The sequence below is a fragment of the Mustela lutreola genome, chromosome 7 (assembly GCF_030435805.1).
Source record: "Mustela lutreola isolate mMusLut2 chromosome 7, mMusLut2.pri, whole genome shotgun sequence".
In the NCBI taxonomy this organism is placed as follows: Eukaryota; Metazoa; Chordata; class Mammalia; order Carnivora; family Mustelidae; genus Mustela; species Mustela lutreola.
This window is the reverse complement of record NC_081296.1, coordinates 107,178,206-107,199,610: the sequence shown is the minus strand read 5'-3', so window position 1 is coordinate 107,199,610 and position 21,405 is coordinate 107,178,206. Positions and strand designations below refer to the sequence as shown.

The 21,405-nt window shown below is 36.7% G+C and overlaps 1 protein-coding gene and 1 pseudogene across 2 annotated transcripts in view; one reads left to right on the top strand and one right to left on the bottom strand.

Moving 5' to 3' along the window:
* The window catches only part of STYX (serine/threonine/tyrosine interacting protein), a 41,239-nt gene that overhangs the window by 15,863 nt on the left and 3,971 nt on the right, over positions 1-21,405 (bottom strand). For both annotated transcript variants that reach the window (XM_059182111.1, XM_059182110.1), the window contains exons 2-5: positions 11,715-11,747; positions 9,563-9,616; positions 6,021-6,118; positions 1,974-2,034 (exon numbers count right to left, since the gene is read on the bottom strand). In XM_059182111.1, the coding sequence (XP_059038094.1) occupies positions 1,974-2,034; positions 6,021-6,118; positions 9,563-9,616; positions 11,715-11,747 (246 nt within the window). The remainder of the gene's footprint in view (positions 1-1,973; positions 2,035-6,020; positions 6,119-9,562; positions 9,617-11,714; positions 11,748-21,405) is intronic.
* On the top strand, positions 884-1,667 carry LOC131835426 (peptidyl-prolyl cis-trans isomerase FKBP3-like; annotated as a pseudogene).

Below are 21,405 nucleotides of genomic sequence, written 5' to 3'. Positions count from 1 at the left end.
ATATACTGAAAACATTTCTTGGTGTGTATGTGTGTATATATATATATATATATATATATATATATTTTTTTTTTTTTAAGATTTTATTTATTTATTTGGCAGACAGAGCTCACAAGCAGGCAGAGAGGTAGGCAGGATGAGGGCAGATGGAAAGCAGACTCCCTGCTGAGCAGAGAGCCTGATGCGGGTCTTGATCCCAGGACCCTGAGATCATAACCTGAGCAAAGGCAGTGGCTTAACTCACTGAACTACCCAGGTGCCCCTCTTGGTTTATATTAGTGAAAATTGCTTTCATTCAAGAATTTCCAAAATGCTACAAATGCACATATTACAAATTTTAAAAATTATACAGGAGCTAAAATTTAATAAATTCAAAGTGTGATTTCTCAAATATTTGGAGAGTATAAAAAGGTTAAAAATAATAAATATATTTATGCTCCCACCCTTCCGGGCTGCCCCATTTGGGCAGGGGGATCAGCTTTATTTCCTGGGGCAGACAGGAAACAACTGCCTAATTAAAACCTCATTGGGATGGGCGCCTGGGTGGCTCAATGGGTTAAGCCGCTGCCTTCGGCTCAGGTCATGATCTCAGGGTCCTAGGATCGAGTCCCGCATCAGGCTCTCTACTCAGCAGGGAGCCTGCTTCCTCCTCTCTCTCTCTCTGCCTGCCTCTCTGCCTACTTGTGATCTCTGTCAAATAAATAAATAAAATCTTTAAAAAATAATAATAAAATAAAAAAATAAAATAAAACCTCATTGGGATCCTTGAGTGAGGGTGGAAGCCATGAAAAAGAACCCATGAGATCCTGGGGGTTGGGACGGGTGCCCGAGCACTGGGGACCTGGGTGAGACCCCTGCAGTGGAGAGTAGGCCATTAGAGATAATGTTTCTTACAGAACCTAAGTTATTAGGAAACATTAAAAATGTGGCCAAGACAGCTAACAAGGACCATCTGGTCACAGCCTATACCACTTTTTGAAAGTAAGCGTTTCAAGGGTACCAAAAGTATAAGTAAAGTGTCTGAGCAGGTAAAAAATGTGAAGCTTAATGAAGATAAACCCAAAGAAACCAAGTCTGAAGAGAGACTGGATGAGGGTCCACCAAAATATGTAAAATCTGTTCTTAAAAAAGGAGATAAAGCTCACTTTAAAATGAGTTTAAAAAGGAGATATAACTCCTTAAAAAAGGAGATAAAACCTTTTCCCAAAAAGGGAGATGTTGTTCACTGCTGGTATATGGGAATACTACAGGATGGGACTGTTTTTGATACTAATTTTCAAACAAGTTCAAAGAAGAAGAAAAATGCAAAGCCTTTAAAAGTGTTAAGGTTAGAATAGGCAAAGTTATCAGAGGATGGGATGAAGTACTCTTATTTATGAGTCAAGGAGAAAAGGCTTGACTAGAGTTTGAGCCAGAATGGGCTTATGGAAAAAAGGACAGCCTGATGCCAAAATTCCACCAAATGCAAAACTCATTTTTGAAGTAGAATTAGTAGATATTGACTGAAATAGCAATGCTTCAGATATGAAGACATCAGCAACAATAAAACAAAGCCTTGAAAAAACTTAGGTAACTAATTAGAGCTGGTCATGATTATAAGGGAAGAGTCAAATGGAAAATCCAAGAACTCAGATATTGTTTACCCAATTCCCAACTTTTAATGTAGATAATCCATTATAATTTCCTAAAGTTTAAAATATTTTACTACAGCTATGTAAAATAGTGGTTAAGGAGAAATGGCTTTCCTTTTACCTCATGTTATAAACTAAAAGGCTCAGTAAAAACATTCAGTGTCTTGCATTAAAAATAATAATAATAATAATAAATATTCTTTAAAATATAATCCCACAATTTTTAGTCATAACAAAGTAAAAGCAGCATAAGAAGGAATTAGTTTCATTATTAAGTTTTAGAACCATAATTAAGTCAAATCATAAAATTTAAGTGATATTAAAGCATTTGATACTACTTACCATGGGAAAATAACGTATTATATTTTCAACTGGATTATCTGCAATATCCAAGACTAAATACCTGAAAATAAAATATTTTGTGATAAGCATACCTTCGGATAAAACTGTATAAAAAACTTCAAAATTTCTCAACAAGTATGAAAATAATGGAAAACAACTTTCAAGGTATCATATTCCCAAGGACTGGGTCACAGATTTTATATTGTTTAAATACACAGCATTTAAAGCCTTAAATAATAAATTAATATTTCTGATATTTTTGTATTAAAAAAATCTATCTCATTAAAACTGAAAAAAAAATTCACATGAACGAAGGAAACTTTCCTCTAAATCAAAATAGACCTAGAATATGGAGAAAAAGCGTCTGTATTCTTTATTATTATTCTATTTCTACTAACTTCCCCATGGACTAGAAGATTCTTCTTTGAGTGGCCCTCTGACCCCTCCTCACAATGCTACAGAGGTCATTTCAGAGGAAGCCCAAAGTCTGAAAGAGAAGAAGGTAATCAAAATAGAAGTTTAATGGAGCAATGAGTCAAACATTCATTGCCTGAACTAACCTTCAGCAGAGTAAAATCAACCAAGAGACCACCTGTCCTATATAATTTTACAATCTGGAAAACACATTAATAATGTTAGTTTAACATTATTAATATGCTAGGCTTATTTTATTTTGTGAAAACCTTCCCTTTCTAACCTATCCTAGACCACCTATTAATACAACTATAGTAATTAAGTCACAAAATTTTTAAAGTCAATATTGCCTTAAAAATACAGTTCTTTAGTGATCACTTAAATAGTAAAGTGATCATTTAGGTGGTAACAACTTCAATAAATTCAGAGTTTATCACAGAGAAGCTGAAAATCAGTATCCAAGGATAATCCAATGTAAAAACCAAAAGGAATAAGACAATGACTGTATCCAAAAGTGACTGTGTAGACTGAACTATTACATAAAACACTGCTTTAGGAGGGGAAAAATGGTAATTCAGAGTTAATCTAAAACAACTTTCAAAGGTAATTCAGAGTTAATCTAAAATATTATACTGTATGTCATTTTGAATGTTAAAAACTATTAGCAGTCAGGGTGCCTGTGTGGCTCAGTTGGTTCAGCACATGACTCTTGATCTCAGCTCAGATCTTGATCTCAGGGTGAGTTCGAGCCCTGAGTTGGGCTCCATGCTGGGTGTGGAGTGTACTTTTAAAAACAAAACAAAACAAAAAGGACCCCCCCCCCCAAAAAAAAACCCAAAAACTATTAGCATAGGGGCACCTGGTTGGCTCAATCCACAGAGATGCAGCTCTTGATCTCAGGGTTGTGAGTCTGAGCCCCACACTGGGTATAGATTACTTAAAAATAAAATTTTTAAAACCAAAACCAAAACTAAAACTATTAGCAGAATTATCAATCTATAAGCCAATATTTCAAATCTAAGGAGAAAGGGTTATTCCATTAGGATAAAGAAGCTGTACCCAGGACAGTTTGGTACTAAAAACAAAATCTCTAGACAAATTAGAAATGTATAATATGGCATTTTAAAATATCATGGCATTTTTTTTCATATAGGTAAGTCTATTTGTGTGTAGACATAATACACATACATATAATAGAGTTAAGATTTAGAAGGAATATGCCAAAATGTTAACTAAAGTGTTTCCTCTGGGTTGTGGTATTAAGGATGATTTTATATTCTTCTTGGCATTATTCTGTATTTTCCAAAGTATCTATAAAGAACAAGATTTTTTTTTCTAAGATTTTATTTATTTGAGAGAGAGAGAGAGAGAAGCAGCGGTGAGGAAAGGAAGAGGGAGATGCAGACTCCCTGCTGAGCAGAGAACCCAATGCAGGGCTTGATCATGGGACCCTGGGATCATGACATGAACCCAAGACAAATGCTTAACTGACTGAGCCAGGCACTCCAAGACCAATGATTTCTTTTCTATATTAGAAAAACATTCAGTCTGGGATGCCTGGGTGGCTCAGTGGTTAAGCAGCTGCCTTCAGCTCAGGTCATGATCCCAGCGTCCTGGGATAGAGTCCCACATCGGGCTCCTTGCTTAGCGGGGAGCCTGCTTCTCCCTCTGCCTCTGCCTGCCTGTACTCTCTCTATCTCTCTGACAAATAAATAAATAAAATCTTAAAAAATAAAAAAGAAAAGAAAAAAAAAGAAAAACATTTAATCTATTTCATTTTAGAATACAGACATTCCTTTTTTAAAATAAGTTTTTATTAACTGAAAAATGTGTACACATGGTAAAAAATTCAAACAGTATAAGAATATCTGCAATAAAAAAATAGGTCCCACTAGCATTCCAGACCCTAAATTTCCCATTTCAGAAGCAACCACAGTCAGATTTATGGTCTTTTAGCCTAGAAACTTTCTATGCATGTACAAGAATATATGCCTAATATACTGTATATATTTTTAAACACAAATGAGAGTATACACTTGGCTATATACCTTGCTTTTATAATTTAATAAATCTTAATGATTATTCCAAATCAACACACTTAGAAATATTTCATTCTTTTTCATGGTTACAGTATTCTATTATACATTTACACAATATACTTCCGAGTGTCTTATACTGATGGACACTCAGGCTGCTTTCATTTTTACAAACAATAAGGCAGTGCATTAATAGTTTTAACATACATGCATTTATTTACATACAGAATATCTCTAGAATGATATTTAAGGGTTAATAGTAGCTGCCTCCCAGGAGAGAAGCTAGATGGTTGGGTTTAGAAGAGGAAAGCGACTTACTTTATTTATATAGCTTTTTTTTATTCTTTTCTTGTACCATGTGTAATACATATTCTTTATTTTTAAAATAAAGTTAAAATAACATTAAAAACCATTAAATGCTTAACCACACTCATTATAATGAGAAAGGCAAATTAGTACTATGCAAGACATCATTTTTACTCTAGGAAATTGGGAAAAATTAAAAACATTTTATAATTCTGTCTTGGAGAAATAAGAAGGAAAGAGTCTCATTCACTTCAGAGTAGGAATAAAAAATGATACAACTCACTAGAGGGCGATCTGCAACATCCGTTAAAATTTTAAATGCTCACGTTCTTTGATCCAACAATTCCACTTGTACACATTTATCTGACTGATATATTTACACACGGATTAAACAATATATATAGGAATAGCCACTATATTAGCAAAAGATGAAACAATCTAAATGTCCAATAGGTGACAGGTTGAATAAATTTTAGTATAGCCATACAATGGATTACTATACAAGTTTAAAAAACCAATGCACCTAAGTAATGATATGAAGCAATCTTTAAAATATATTAACAGGGGCGCCTGGGTGGCTCAGTGGGTTGGGCCTCTGCCCTCGGCTCGGGTCGTGATCCCAGGGTCCTGGGATCGAGCCCCGCATCGGGCTTTCTGCTCTGCGGGGAGCCTGCTCTCTCCTCTCTCTGCCTGCCTCTCTGCCTACTTGTGATCTCTGTCTGTCAAATAAATAAATAAAATCTTTAAAAAATAAATAAATAAATAAATAAATAAATAAATAAAATATATTAACAATTTTAAAGCCACTGTAAAAAATAAAAGTTTATCTATAGGAATATGCTTATATATATAACATAACCCAAGGAGGATACTCAAAAAGAGTAGATGCCTCTAGAGAAGGAAACTGAGTGTCTAAGGCACAGAAATAGGGAAAGTCTTCAGTTATACTGTAGATGCTTTTGAATCTTTAAAATTTTGCATTTTATGCATCACTAATTTGCAATTTAAAGGAAACTTATTTGTTAGATAATATACTATATGACCATCCTTATAAAACAGATATGTACAGGGCAAACTTCTTGGGTCTTTCCTCTTCAGGAGTTTTCTACTATCACTTATCACATAAACTTTGCTTTGCACCTCACTGCAAAACAAAAACAAAAACAAAAACCACAAACACCCACACACAACATTATGTACAGAAGTCTGCTATAATAAAATCAATCAAAATGAAAACCACATTACGTTTGCTGCCCGTAACATTTTAATTAATCACAGCAATAATTCTTACCTAAATAATTGTTGAAAGTTTGGTTTAACAAAGTTTGCTTCAATATTTTGTCTTATGCATATTATATGGGTTATTCCATATTTCTGTAGTATAGGTAGCTATAAAAAATGAGAGACAGGGAGAGAAATAGTTTAAAATACAAAACATCATCTTATTGTAACACAGATGTTTGAAAATATAAAGGACTGAACATTAGAATTAGTATAACCATATCTGAACTTTAAGTACAGGGAATTAAAGCTAATTTTATAATAATATCCCTGAAATGACCAGCAAGATATTTCAGTGATTCAAGATTAATATATACTACATAACCTCAAAAGGCTAATAGGATTATTTAATATAATTTTAGAGCTTGCTGAGACCTTAAAGATAATTTATTTCGGAAACAATACTAAATAGTGGTTTAAAGGCATGAGCCTTGGGGTCATGAGAGTCCAAGCTCTATATTCCAGCTCTGCTAATGATGTGAGCTCTGTGGCTCAGTTTTACCATGTAAAAACAGGGAAAATACTAACCTCTTCATTGAGTGGTGTGACAAATTATGTATGTCAGGTGTTTGACGCAATGCCTTGAGCACATGGCAAGTGTTCATTAAGTGGCAGTTACTGTATGTAAATTGACAATATTTATTTTTTAGAAGGGATTACAATAAGGCATAAGCAATTACTGAATATCACTGACACAGTTAAAAGCAATACCACGGCCCAAATCTCTACACTACACCATGCCTCTCCCAACATACTTTTTCTACTACAAGCCAGAATTAATTTATACAGTTCACAGACTAATAACATTTCAGTTTAAAAATTCTTCTGAAGTTAAAACTGGCAACTCCAAATGGTATTATATTCTGTGGGGCTTTTCTGGCTCTACATTTAAAGCAATTTAATATGACAGTCTTAGATCAAGTTTTTATTTGCAACTGATTATAGGTTTCAGTGAATATAATGTGCTTGATAATGTACACAGCATGTTACATATACAACATATGACATATATATAACATGACATGCTAATTTAATAGCTAGAATGTAAATTGCATGAGAACAAGGACTTTGTTCACTGATTCTTATACATATGTGTAACAGTACCTTGAATATATTAACTGTTCAATAATTATCCGTTCAATAAATGAAAGAACAAAATCATCCTGTCAAGAGGAATCAGAATTCATAATCTTGGGTTTTCTATGATACTTCCAACTTATACTCCTATATATTTAATTCCCACTTTCTGCATTAAATAGTCCATAACAATAATACTAATGATTTGTAAGAGAAATCAAAGAGTAATTTATATTTGTTATGGACTGAACATTTGTGCTTCTCTAAAATTCACATGTTGAAGCCCTAACCCCCAAGGTGATAGTGGTAGTAGGAGATGGGGCCTTTAGGAGTTAATTAGACAGATTTAGATGAAGTCATGAAGGTGAAGCCCCATGATGGAATTAGTGCCCTGATAAAAGGAAGAAATATCAGAGCTTCATCCTTTTGCCATGGGAAGATGCAACAGGAACACAGCCATCTCCAAGCCAAGAAGAGGGACCTCACCAAAATCTAACCAAGCTGCACCCTGATCTCAAGATTTCCCAGCTTGTACAACTGTGAGATAAAGTTGTTGTAACCACTGGTCTATGGTGTTTTATTACAGCAGCCCGAGCTAAAAATGTGGATTTCAAGTTTTAAATGTCAATTTTTGCAGCAACTTTTCCTATGTCTGGCAGAGATTAGATAGAGTTTAATTATCTTATTTCCTGAGTGCATCCTGAGTTAGAAGAAGGGAGATAAGCACTTGGTAGGATTAATATTTAATCAATGTTCCATATTCACATTTATTAAACCTCCAAAATGTATTCAACATCTCTTCTTGTTTATACTTGATCTGTGATACATCGTTTTCATATCTACTTTATTAGTGTGAGAAACCACAGAAGATATACTGTGAAGTTACGTATATCTTGAATAAAAACCTGCTTTAACAAGTTTAAAGGCATATTAGACTATTACTGAGTAATAAAAAAAAACAAACCTTAACAAAATAGGACTCAAATGTAATAACACACAGTATCTTTTATTTTCAATGGATTTTCATTTACATAAACCAAATTATGACCTAATCTCATACCTACAAACTACAGAAAAACTGCACACAAAGTAACAGTTTAAATGTATTTGAATGCAATAAAAGGTAGACTTAACTAAATGAGTATTAGAAAATGAGTTTATTCCCTAAGGTTTATCTTTATTATTATTTGTTATTGTTATATATATTTTAGATGATGGTATGAAAAGGAATATGAGCTGTACTATGGTAATTCAGAGTGGGAAAAAATCAAATTTTGCCACAGAAACTTTTCCTCAGTCTAATTATTAGACCATAGTAAAATTGAGGGGGAAGAGTTTTGTTTGTTTCTCTTTTTTTTAAAGATTTTATTTATTTATTTGACAGAGAGAGATCTAAAGTAGGCAGAGAGGCAGGCAGAGAGAGCAGGGGCGGGGGTGGGGGGAAGCAGGCTCCCCGCTGAGCCCAATGCCAGGCTGGATCCCAGGACCCGGAGATCACGACCTGAGTCGAAGGCAGAGGCTTAACTCACTGAGCCACACAGGCACCCCAAGGGGAAAGAGGTTTTGAGGAGATCTGTAAACAAATACTTGTGGTTTAATGTGACAAACAGTATAATAGGTATATTTCTAAAATGCTGTAGGAATACAAAAGGCAAATAATCTAAAATCATCTGGAAGGCCAGTATTTTGTGAATACTACATTATTTGATTTTTGTTTATCTTAAGTAAGTTACAGTTAAGTCTATAGTTCTCTGTATTTTCCTTAGTACTTTTTATTTTCACCAACACCCCCTTTCCAACCTAGCTGTAGGCCATCAAAACTAGGTTTACTCCTACATATGCCTCAACAGTCAAAAGGGCTTCCAGTTTCAAAGAAATTAATTAAAAAAAAAAAAACCCCTATTCATCTAAAACTCATAAATACATTAAATTAAATCATTAAAGTTAAAAATGCAACAGTTTTTTTTTTTTTTAATAAAACTTACTGTAGGTAGATATCATACTCAAGAATATTGACTTCTTGGGGTGCCTGGGTGGCTCAGTGGGTTGGGCCTCTGCCTTCGGCTCGGGTCATGATCTCAGTGTCCTGGGATCGAGCCCCACATCGGGCTCTCTGCTCAGCGGGGAGCCTGCTCCCCACCCCCCTCTCTCTCTGCCTGCTTCTCTGCCTACTTGTGATCTCTGTCAAATAGATAAAATCTTTAAAAACAAAACAAAACAAAAAAGTGCATACACATGCACACACACATGTACCCTTGATAAAGAAAGATTAACTAAAATGTCAAATATACTTATTTGTGGTTTGTGGTGACACACTTGACAATCACTGGTCCAGTAATATTTCAAAAGAGGTAGGTACTCCAGAGTAGCATGCAATATTTATAGACCCTCCCTCAAAACTCTTACTACTAAAAAAAATTTATTCCAAAAAAGCTGGTTAATAGTCTCCTGATGAACCAAACCTGAAGTTCATACCTTGCTTTTCATAGCAGAAGAATATGGACCCAAAAACAATCCAGGTAAAATTTCCTAAAGAAAAAAAAAAAAGTTGAGATATTTACCATTAACAACTTAAATCTATACAAACTATGTACCATATACGTGGATTTGTGGAGTATTTTCATAATTGTTACAGTAATTTGCTTTAAGAGTCTCATGCTCTACTGACTGAGCTAGCTGGGCACTAATCTGCTTTAAAAGCTTGTAACTTAGGGAACATTTTCTAGCCACACGGAGCAAATGACTGGGAAGAGAAATGGATATGTGCTTTATATATCAAATGAGACATTTAAAATTTAAATATAGTTCTGAAAAGTCAAGATATCTGGCGGCGCTTGGATGGCTCAGTGGCTTAAACCTTTGCCTTCAAGCTCAGGTCATGATCCCAGGGTCCTGGGATCAAGCCCCGAATCGGGCTCTCTGCATCGGGCTCTCTGCCCGGCCGGGAGCTTGCTTCCTCCTCTCTCTGCCTGCCTGCCTGCCTCTGCCTACTTGTGATCTCTCTCTCTCTTCAAATAAATAAATAAAACCTTTAGGGAAAAAAAAGTCAGAAATCTGAACTTCTACAGTGCTTTTTAGAAGCAGTTTGGGTATAATTATCATATTATATGACTGTCTTTTTTTTTTTTTGAAAAAAGAGAAGGGGAGAGAGACAGAGGTGAGAAGGAGACAGCATCTTAAGCAGGTTCCCTGGCCAGCACAGAGCCTGAGGAGAGGCTCAGTCTCATGACACTGAGACTCTGACCTGACCGAAAATCAAGAGTCCCAGTGCTTAACTGACTGAGCCATATAGGTGCCCCTATATGACTGTCCTTCATATTAATAAAAATCTCTCATTTTACTTACAGTCTCTGCGATAGTTTAGAAATAAAATAGGCATAAAGAAAATTACCCCTTTGGAATTATACAAAACCTTATTCAGCCATATCAAAAGTAGCACAAGACACAAGATTAGAACTGTTGTTACTTATTGTTAATAAAAGTATTATTGCAGGGGCGCCTGGGTAGCTCAGTGGGTTAAGCCTCTGCCTTCAGCTCAGGTCATGGTCTCTGGGTCCTGGGATCGAGCCCTGCATCGGGGCTCTCTGCTCAGCAGGGAGCCTGCTTCCCTTCCTCTCTCTCTCTGCCTGCCTCTCTGCCTCCTTGTGATCTCTGTCTGTCAAATAAATAAATAAAATCTTAAAAAAAAAATTAAAAAGTATTATTGCAAAGTTTAAAAAGGACCAGTATCAAATGTTTGCCTACTGACAAGAGTTTCAACAATTTTAAATAAATACCTTCCAAACACTGGATTAAAATTTATTCTATGTGATTTCAGTATAGAAAGATTTTAGTTGGGCTATATCATATCCTAGATATTAATACAATGTAATTTTTCAGTTCAGTTCTATGAAAATTGTTACTATTTGTGTAGAGGTCTGATTTCTCCTACCAGCTTCTTGTGGGCAGAAATTACATTTACTCATCTTTGCATTTCCCACAGCACCAAGTAAAATGTCTCATAAGTACTCAGATACTTTTAAAAGATAATTTTCACTAATAGAGAAAAGAAACAGATTTTTATAATTCAAGGTACTCCTGGGAACAGGAGACACTGATTGATTCTGGGGTTAGCAGAGTGACTGTCACTTGTAAGAAATGCAAAAGAAAAACAAACTGCTATGAGGGTTAACTATCATTTTATCATTCCATTTTGGGAGTATTCCACTCAGGCTTCTGGAGGACTTCATTATGGAAGTTGACTGGAAATCAGACATAAAAAGGAATAATTATTCAAGAGTGATCTGCTTTATAGTCAACTCTTTTGGACTTATCTAAACTAGACATTCACAGAAAACAGTTTTTAAAAGGAATAAAATATTGTACCAAATTTTTCAGATAAGGAAAAACAAAGTGATTCTTTAAGCATATACATATATTTCTATGTCCATGATTCTAATCTAAGGAAGAAAGGCAACAATTCATTTCTCATCTTTTTAAGATCCATGATTAACCTTAAATAACCTTGATTTTTAAAATACTTAATGATGAACCTATAGACCATGAGCCAACAGCTCTCAAATCCTTTGTGAAATTAGGTTATTTAATAATGATAATAGTAATACATGTGGTTTGAATATTATCTTACCTGCATCTCTCGTCTCATAGGGTAGGTCCATTCCTTAACGATGGAAAGAAAACACAAGAATAAAAGTGAATGACAGATAACAAAAGGTTACCCAATTAAAAGTTAAAGATGTGACATACAAGTGTATGGATTTTTTGAAAAAATACATTGTACTTTAAGAATACTCTATAGATTTGCAAACACTTGAAAATCTTTGCAAACACTTGAAAATTTAAGTTACAAGAAACAATGATTAAGGGGCGCCTGGGTGGCTCAGTTGGTTAAGCATCTGCCTTCAGCTCAGGTCATGATCTCAGGATCCTGAGATCGAGCTCCACCTCATGCTCCCTGCTCAGTGGGGAGACTGCTTCTCCTCCTCCCTTGGCCTCTCTCCCCTGGCTTGTGTACTCTCTCTCTTTCTCTAAAATAAATAAAATCTTGGGAGGAAAAAAAAAAAAAAACAATGATTAAGGTATTCTTTAAGTAACTATGCTTCCAAAATTACGATTATGTTATTTCATACAGTGAATGGAATAGCTCATTAATTAAAGAAATTTCTCCCCAAAACTGATCCTCCAAATCAGAAATGCCAAATAGCCTTACTGCGATTCATGTCAACTTTAACCAACTGGCAGCAGATAGCTAAAACACTGTGTGAGGAAAGACTTAAGAAGAGTACTGTGATCAATAAGCAGTTTATGTAATGGATGAAAGACTGTTAAATCATAGGTATTTGCCATCCCTGATCTAAACCACTAAATGGTTATCAAACAGTCTTTTTCATATCTCACTTGGGCTTGATCTGTCTTTTAGCAGTCTGATTCCCTTTAAAGATACACTTTATGAAAGTATAGAGTTCATTCTCTCTTTGGAATGCAGACCAAAGTAAACAAGTTGGAAAATAAAGCACATGTCAATGGCAAAGGACAGAAAACATTCGGTTGAGCACCTCTCTCTTGATTTTGGCTTATTTTGGCCCAGGTCATGGTCTCAGGGTCCTGGGATCACGCCCTACATTAGGCTCCCTGAGAGTAGGGAGTCTGCTGGAGATTCTCCTCCTCTCCTTTTGCCCCTCCCTCCCCAAAATAATAAGTCTTTTTTAAAAAAATAAAGAAAAACTTGGAAAAGATGAAAGCAGTCACAGTGAATTGATAAGAAGAATCAAATATAGTACAGATAGTCCTCATTCGTAAACAGACTGCATCCCAAAAGCTTCTAACTTGGTTGCTTTCAACTTAGAATTATAAACAGAAATGAGGTTTCTAAAGTTAAAACTGGAAAAGCTTTTTAAAAAAATCCTTTATTTTCAGGGGAAAAGAATTAAGGGATACAAACTTCCAGTTATAAAATAAGTCACAGGGGGTGCCTGGGTGGCTCAGTTGTTGGGCAACTGCCTTCAGCTCGGGTCATGGTCCTGGAGTCCCAGGATTGAGTCCCATATTGGGCTCCCAGCTCTGTGGAGCGTCTGCTTCTCCCTCTGATCTTCTCCCCTCTCATGCTCTCTCTCACTGTCTTTCTCTCAAATAAATAAATACATTCTTTAAAAAATAAAAATAAAATAAGTCATGTGGATGAAAAGTATAGCATCAGGAATATAGCCAATAATTTGGAATAACTTTGTATGGTGACAGAAGTTAACTACACTTACGGTGAGCAATGGGCAGTGTACAGAACTGTCCAATCACTATGTAATATACCTGAAACAAATATAACATTATATGTCAATTAGAACTATTGACAACCCAGAAATTACAACCCAGCAATTACACTACTATGTATTTATCCAAAGGATACAAAAATAGAGATTGGAAGGGCACATGCACCCTAATGTTTATAGAAGAAATGTCCACAATAGCCAAAATATGGGAAGAGCCCAGATGTCCATTGACAGATGAATGGATAAAGAAATGGTATGTATACATAAGGGAATATTACTTAGCCATCAAAAAGAATGAAATCTTACTATTTGCAGTGATGTGGATGGAACTAGAAAGTATCGTGCTAAGCAAAGTAAGTCAGTCAAAGATAGACAACTACCAAATGACTTCACTCATATGTGGAATTTAAGAAACAAAACAGATGAACATAGGGAAAGGGAAGGATAAGAATAATAGAAGAATAGAATAAGAAAAACAGAGAGGGAGGCAAACCCTAAGAGACTACATGGAACGAACTGAGGATTGATGGGTGGAGGAATGGGGTAACTGGATGACAGGCATTAAGGAGGGCACTTGATGTAATGCACACTGGGTGTTATATGCAACTGATGAATCAACTAAATTCTACCCCTGAAACTAGTCACATACTATACATTAACTAAATTTATTTTAACTCAAAATGCTATTTTAAATGCTTTGTGACTGAAATAATTCACAGAAAATAGGTGCCTTGTTAAGCCAATTTCCAGTGAATGCTGGCTGCAGACAATTGCTACAACCATATATAGTGACATGCTTAGAAGTACATTTGTGGGGGCACCTGGGTGGCTCAGCTAGTTAAGGGTCTGCCTTCAGCTCATGTCATGATTCCAGGGTCCCAGGATCCCTTCTCAGCAGGGAGTCTGCTTCTCCCTCCCCCTCCTCAGGTGCACTTGCTCTCTCACTCACTCACTCTCTCCCTCTCAAATAAATAAAATCTTAAAAAAAAAAAAAAGTATATCTGCATATCTATTCTTCTAATCTAAACTGAATTTAAGTAAAATTAACAAATAATGAAGGTGTGCTTGCCTCAGTCAGTTAAGTGTTAAACTTTGTTTATCTCAGATCATGATCTTGGCGTCATTAAGATCAAGCTCTGTATCAGGTTCTATGCTCAGTGGAGTCTGCTTTTCTCCCTCTCCCTCTGCCCCCCCCCCAAAAAAAAATCAGACAAACCCCTTTTCACTTTTAATTTTAGGATTACAGAATAGTTAAAAATAGTACAAGGAATTCCCTTTACCCTTCACCTAGATTTTCCAAGTCAGAAAAGTATTTTTAACACATAAGGTAGAAATGTTATACATCTGTAACAGAAATCTAAGCTAGGATGCAATGGGGAATTATTCATATCGGAGGGCTGCAAGTTATCAGAAGGGAGGAGGGGAAAGGGGGAAACGCAGAAAAAGGGGGAAAGAACGTGTCTGTTTTGTAGAACAAGAAGCTACGGTTAGGTGTTCCACCAGATAACCTCTTCTGTGAGCCAGTTTGAGCCAGTTTGGAGGTGACATCCTGCAAAGAAGCCCCCCCCCCAGTTGCCCTAAAGTTACCTCTGGCTCATTAGAATACTAAGATCTCCTCCCAAGGGTGAGGTTTTCCACCATTTTTTGACCATACAATGTACATACTAGCATGGTGACATACTAAGCATGAGCAGTTTAAACCAAGTGCCTAGGTAACAAAATGTGTAAGTTCCTTAATGTATCAAGCTCCCTGGCTCTGCTCCCTAGCACACAGAATAAATGTTTCATAGATGAATCCCAAGAGGAAACAGACAGTACTTTGAGACAGTACTGTCTCCTTGTGACAAGTAATAAAAACTCTTTGCTTTCTTTTCTTTTCTTTTTTTAGAGAGAGGAGAGATAGAGCAGAGAGAGAAGGAGAGAGAAAAAATCTTAAGCAAACTCCAAACCCCTGAGATCACCACCTAAGCCGAAATCAAGAATCAGACTCTTAAGTAACTGTGCCACCCAGGTGCGCAAAACTCTTTGCTTCCTTGGGTTGTGTTCAATATAATGCACCCTGAGCAGCAAACCTCTTGAATTTGGCTACAGAAAAGACAGAATAGTACTCCTGCAATATAGTCAGCAATTTTTCTTTTTAATAAAGAAGAGAAACAAAGTATTTTTTTGTCTTTAACAGATCTTGGCAATGTGATATCAGTAGGCTATAAACCCCAATAAGCCATATCAGGAGAGGACCTGCAGATCTTTCATGGCCTTGTATATCTGTTCTTTTAAAATGGACATATAAAAGAAGACACAATGAATGCCCAAATCTGAATGTAGAGCTCAATAAACTTTCAGAGGCAATACAACCATGTAATCACGACCCAGATCAAGATTTTCGTCATCTTAGGGGTGCGTGGGTGGCTCAGCTGTTAAGCGTCTGCCTTCAGCTCAGGTCATGATCTCAGGGTCCTGGGATCGAGCCCCACATCAGGCTCCTTGCTCAGTGGGGAGCCTGCTTCTCACTCTCCCACTCCCCCAGCTTGTGTTCTCTCTCCCACTATGTCTCTGTCAAATAAATAAAAATAAAATCTTAAAAAAAAAACTTTCGTCATCTCAGAAAATTCCCTCCTCTTCTCAGTCAATATCCTCTCTTCAGAGGTGACCACTGACTGCTGTGACTAAAGATTAGTTTTGCCTGATCTTGAACTTAGTATAAATGGAATCACAACAGTACTATTTTGTTTGGCTTCTTTCACTCAACCTAATGTCTGTGACATTCATCCATGTTGTCTGTCACATGGCTGGCTCAGTTGGAAGAGCATGTGACTCTTGATCTTGGGGTTGTGAGTTTGAACTCACAACCAAATGTGAGGTTAGTTGTATGGGTGTAGAGATTACTCTACAATGGGTGTAGAGAGTACTCAAAAAAACAAAATCTTAAAAAAAAGTAAGGGGGGGTGAGGAGGGGTAACAGGGTCACGGACACTGGGGAGGGTTGTTGTAATGAGCAATGGGGATTATATAAGACTGATGAATCACAGACCTGCACCCCTGAAACAAATAATACATTATATGTTGCTGGGTTTTTTAAAATTTGAGACAGAGAGAGAGAGAATGCATAAGCGGGGAGAAGGATCAGAGAGAAGGAGAAGCAGCCAGATATGGGTCTTGATCCTGAGATCATGACCAGAGCTGAAGACAGAGGCTCAGCCGACTGAGCCATCCAGGTGCCCCTATAAAACATTACATATTAATTTTTAAAATATCAATGGAATTCCTAAGTCACAGAGTATGCCTATATTTGGCTTTATTGGACACTGCCAAAAGTTTTCCCAAACCAATTTACATTCCCATCAGCCATGTAAGGGAGTTCTAGCTGTTCCATATCTTTACGATGGCCTTATTTAAAATGACACCGTATATGTAAGACATAAGACAAAGCAAAGGACCTGATCAAAGAGGGAAGTAAGATCAACACCAAAAAGCTGACCCAAAAGGCAACGTTCTCATTGAATGATAAACTGGGAAGATTAGGGAGGGAGGAGAATTTACCTCATCCCCACAGAAATTAGTACTCTTGCCTTTCTTAGCTTTGAGTCTGAGCAAAATGTGGTGATAATAGTGGGTTGGGATCTTCCTAACCACAATCTGGCCTTTGCTCAACTTTGGCATTAAAATTCAATTATTTTTGTGAGGCCAAGTGAAAATTCAATGTCAGGTGGTCCTAGGTAGATAGTGTCCATTGGTTCTTGGGAGAAGCAAATGCATTTTCTTTCTGGAAAAGCATGCCCTAAACCTAGATCAGAAATAATTCACAGAGGTAAGTTTAAACGAGCTCACAATTTGAAAAAAAAAAAAAGAGGAAATGAACCACCATAAAAAACAGATACAAACTGAATCACATTCATAAAGGCTGCAGATATTAGGACAATGAAAAATACAATACATTTAGAGTATCAAAGGTATGAGAGCATCAAAAGTATGAGCAAGGATTAAGAAATTTATTTTTTAAAGAGAACCAAATGGTATATGAAGAAATGAAAAAACACAAATGAAATTAAAAATTGGTGGAACAGGCTAAAGAGAAGAAAGGTTGTAGTTAAAGAGAGAATTTGTGGGGCAGCTGAGCCACTCAGTGGGTTGGGCCTCTGCCTTTGACCCAGGTTATGATCTCAGGGTCCTGGGATGGAGCCATGCAGTGGCAGGCTCACAGCTCAGCAGGGAGTCTGCTTCCCATCCCACCACCTCCCCCCAGCCTTTCTGCCTGCTTGTGATCTCTGTCAAATAAATAAATAAAATCTTAAAAAATAAAGACAATTTGTGAACTAGAAAACAGAACTGAAGAAATGACCTAAATTCAGAGTTGGAAAATATGATCACTTAATATACATATAAGATAGAATTTAAACATCCAACATCCATAAAATCTAAGTTCCAGAAGGAGGATAGAGAAAACAGATATATTACTGAAAATTTTCCAAAACTGGCTAAAGACACCACACTTCGGAAATAAGCAACCCACTAAATCCCAAGCAAGATAAGGGTAAAGAAATACACAGGTAAATAGCAGTATATCAAACACAAAGCAGAATTTCTTTTTCCAGACTAAAAGCAAACACAGGAGTGGAAAGAAGAGTCCAAAAGACGTTCACATATGCAGCCAATTAATTTTCCCAAAGACAACAAGGCAATTCAATTGAGGGGGAAAAAAGTCTTTCAACAACCGGTGCAGGAACAAGTAGATATTTATCTAGAAAATATTTGTCTAGTAAATAAAATGAATTCTGATCCTGACTTCTCTCACCACTCCCATTCCAAACCCTCTGCACACATAAACATCTTGTCTGTCTTCACTGTTTCATCTATTTCCAACACTTGATGACAGGTGCCTGTCACATAATAGGTATTCAATACATACTTGATGAATAAATGGGGAAAAAAGTGTGTACGTATAAACACAAATGCAAAAATGACAAAACTTCTAGAAGAAAACACAGAATACATTTACAACCTTGGAAAAAGCAAAGATATCTTTAAAAGGGCACAAAAGATTTTTTTTAATTAAAAAAAATTATTGGGGCGTCTGGGTGGTTCAGTGGGTTAAAGCCTCTGCCTTAGGCTCAGGTCATGATCCCAGGGTCCTGGGACAGAGCCCCACGTCAGGCTCTCTGGTCAGCATGAAGCCTCCTTCCTCCTCTCTCTCTGCCTGCCTCTCTGCCTAGTTGTGATCTCTGTCTGTCAAATAAATAAAATCTTAAAAAAAAAATTATTAAGGGCCACCTGGGTAGCTCAGTTAAGCATGACCTTCCACTCCAGTCATGATCCCAGCAGGGAGTCTGCTTCTCCCTCCCCCTGTTCTTGTGCTCTCACTCTCTCCCTTTCTCTCTCACCCCCTCAAATAAATAAACTCTTTTTAAAAAAGTTTATTTAAGGGAGAGACAGCATGCAAGCACATAAGCAGGGGGAAAAGTAGCAGGAGAGAGGGAGAGAATCCCCAAGCACACACACTTCCTGCTGCGCAAGTAACCCTACAAGGGGTTCCATCTCAGGATCCTGAGATCATGACAATTATCACACAATGAAATAGTGTTCAGTAACAACAAAAAATCTACTACTACTCCTAAGCACAATATAGGTGATTTCATAGATATTCTGTTCCTTGAAAAAAGCCATAAACAGGCGCGCCTGGGTGGTTCAGCCAAGACGTTAAGCATCTGACTCTTGGTTTCAGCTCAAGTTGTGGTCTCACCAATAATAAGATTGCACCCTGAGCCAATGCCCTGGGTTACATACTCAGCGGGAAGTCGGCTTGTAGATTTTCTCCCTCTGCCCCTCTCAATGTAAGAAGGAACTATGTAGCAGACAGAGCTGTACTAAACAAATATTGACTGGGGCAACCCCTTCGGTCCGCTCCCTCCTTGGGAGCTTTGTACTATCACTTTGGCTATCACTCAATAAACCTTGCTCTGCTGCCCATCAAAAAAAAAAAAAAAAAAAAAAAAAAAAAAAAAAAACCCAAAACCAAAAAATAAATAAATAAAATTAAACAAATACTGACTGCATAAAATGATGATTAGCCTATAGGGATTAACAGAAATAAAGTATATAGTTTCCAAGCCAATAGAGGGGAAAATGTAATCAAATTTTTTAAAAAGATTATTTATTTGACAGAGAGAGAGATCCCAAGTAGGCAGAGAGGCAGACAGAGAGAGAGGAAGCAGGCTCCCTGCTGAGCAGAGAGCCCGATGTGGGGCTCGATCCCAGAACCCTGGAATCATGACCTGAGCTGAAGGCAGAGGCTTTAACCCATTGAGCCACCCAGGCACCCCTGTAATCAATTTGTACAAAATGAATGAATGCACATTTAATTTACCAATATGTCATAACCGTTTTACACTAAAAAGTTTTAAAGAACTTAAGCCAAAAATTCTGTCATTTTCATCATGGTACCCCTAACATTGAGCATAGTATTTGCTACAGAATAAGCACATGACAGATGTACATTATGGATATATACAGTGCTCCCCCCCCCCTTTTTTAAAGATTCCTGATTAGTCTAATAGACAGTCTTATCTTCCTGAAGAAACTTACCAGAGTTGCAAGAAAGAAGAAAAGCAATTAAAGAAATGTGACTTTTGGGGCGCCTGGGTGGTTCAGTGGGTTAAAGCCTCTGCCTTCGGCTCAGGTCATGATCCCAGAGCCCTGGGATCGAGCCCCACATCAGGCTCCCTGCACAGCAGTAAGGCTGCCCCTCAAACCCCCCATCTCGTGTTCCTGCTCTGTCACATAAATAAATAAAATCTTTTTAAAAAAGAAAGAAAGAAAGAAAGAAAAAGTGTTTTCACTGGCTGGCCACTAATTTTTATTTTTATTCATTTTAAAACAAACATGACCACATGGATAGAATGCAAAGCTTACTTTAATTTTTAAGTGAAGTAAGAGGCTTCAAAGAAATTTTGAGCTCCCAAAAGACTGTATACAGTAGAACATGTATGCTATATTTCTTTAAGGAAGATATTATAGAAGTAAAAAGCAAGTTGTATTGCAAGAGAGAACGAAAAACTACTCCTATTCACCTGACAAAAAAGCACATAGCCTACTTTTGTGAGCATCAGACTTGCTGTAATAGGCATGGATCCTCTGAAATCTAAAAGGCTTTCTCTCACAGATTTCATTAAACTATTCCTAGTGCTAGAATTAAATTTTGATCTCAAGATTCTACCCTCTTTATTTACCTAGCCCTGATACCTACCCTACAAATCTTAATCCCGTCTTGTCTATCAGTTCTGGTAATGCCTTTAGCATAGCAGATCAAGATGTTAAGTCACTCATGCTCACTGTCTTGCTCTACCAGATGTTCATCTTCATCTGTCTGATCGCCGTCTCTAACAACCAAGTCTTGCCTATATCACAATCTTAATCTCAGCCTGCCCACACTTCTGCTAAAATCCATCACTTTAGAGATGGTAGTGGTAATGGGGCAGATTCCCAATGATCTATTGAGAATTACTACTGTACTTAATTAGTAGAATCTGTTTCCCAAACTCCCGATGACTAGCCAAACAGTCCCAACTATATTTTTCAAACCAAAGCAAGCAACCTAACCAACATAATCCTAATTGTGAAACACACTCTGCTTCTGATAAAAATTAATTCATAAGTATCATTCAATCACCAATATGTGCTAAAAGGTATGGCATATTAAAACATCTTTCATGTTCTCTCCTCCTTCTGAGACAAATGTAATTACATGAGCTATCAAATTGCACTTAGGGGACAGAAAAATGTTCAAAGATCAGTAAATAAGTAAATAAACACAGCAAAGAATATAGGCTGTAATCATTAGATAAAATAAAAACTTAATTCTTATTTTCAGATGGATCAGGCTGGATGAAACATAACAACCTTTAGAAACACCAAGATAGATTATGAATTTTAGTTGATGGGAGGAGCAGTTCAGAGGAAAAAAAAAATCATCAGAATACAATACTAGAGCTGGGACATTTCACAAAAGAAAAAGTAGTACTGGGGTTTCTCTTCTCCAAAAAAATTTAGCCCTCTTCATAG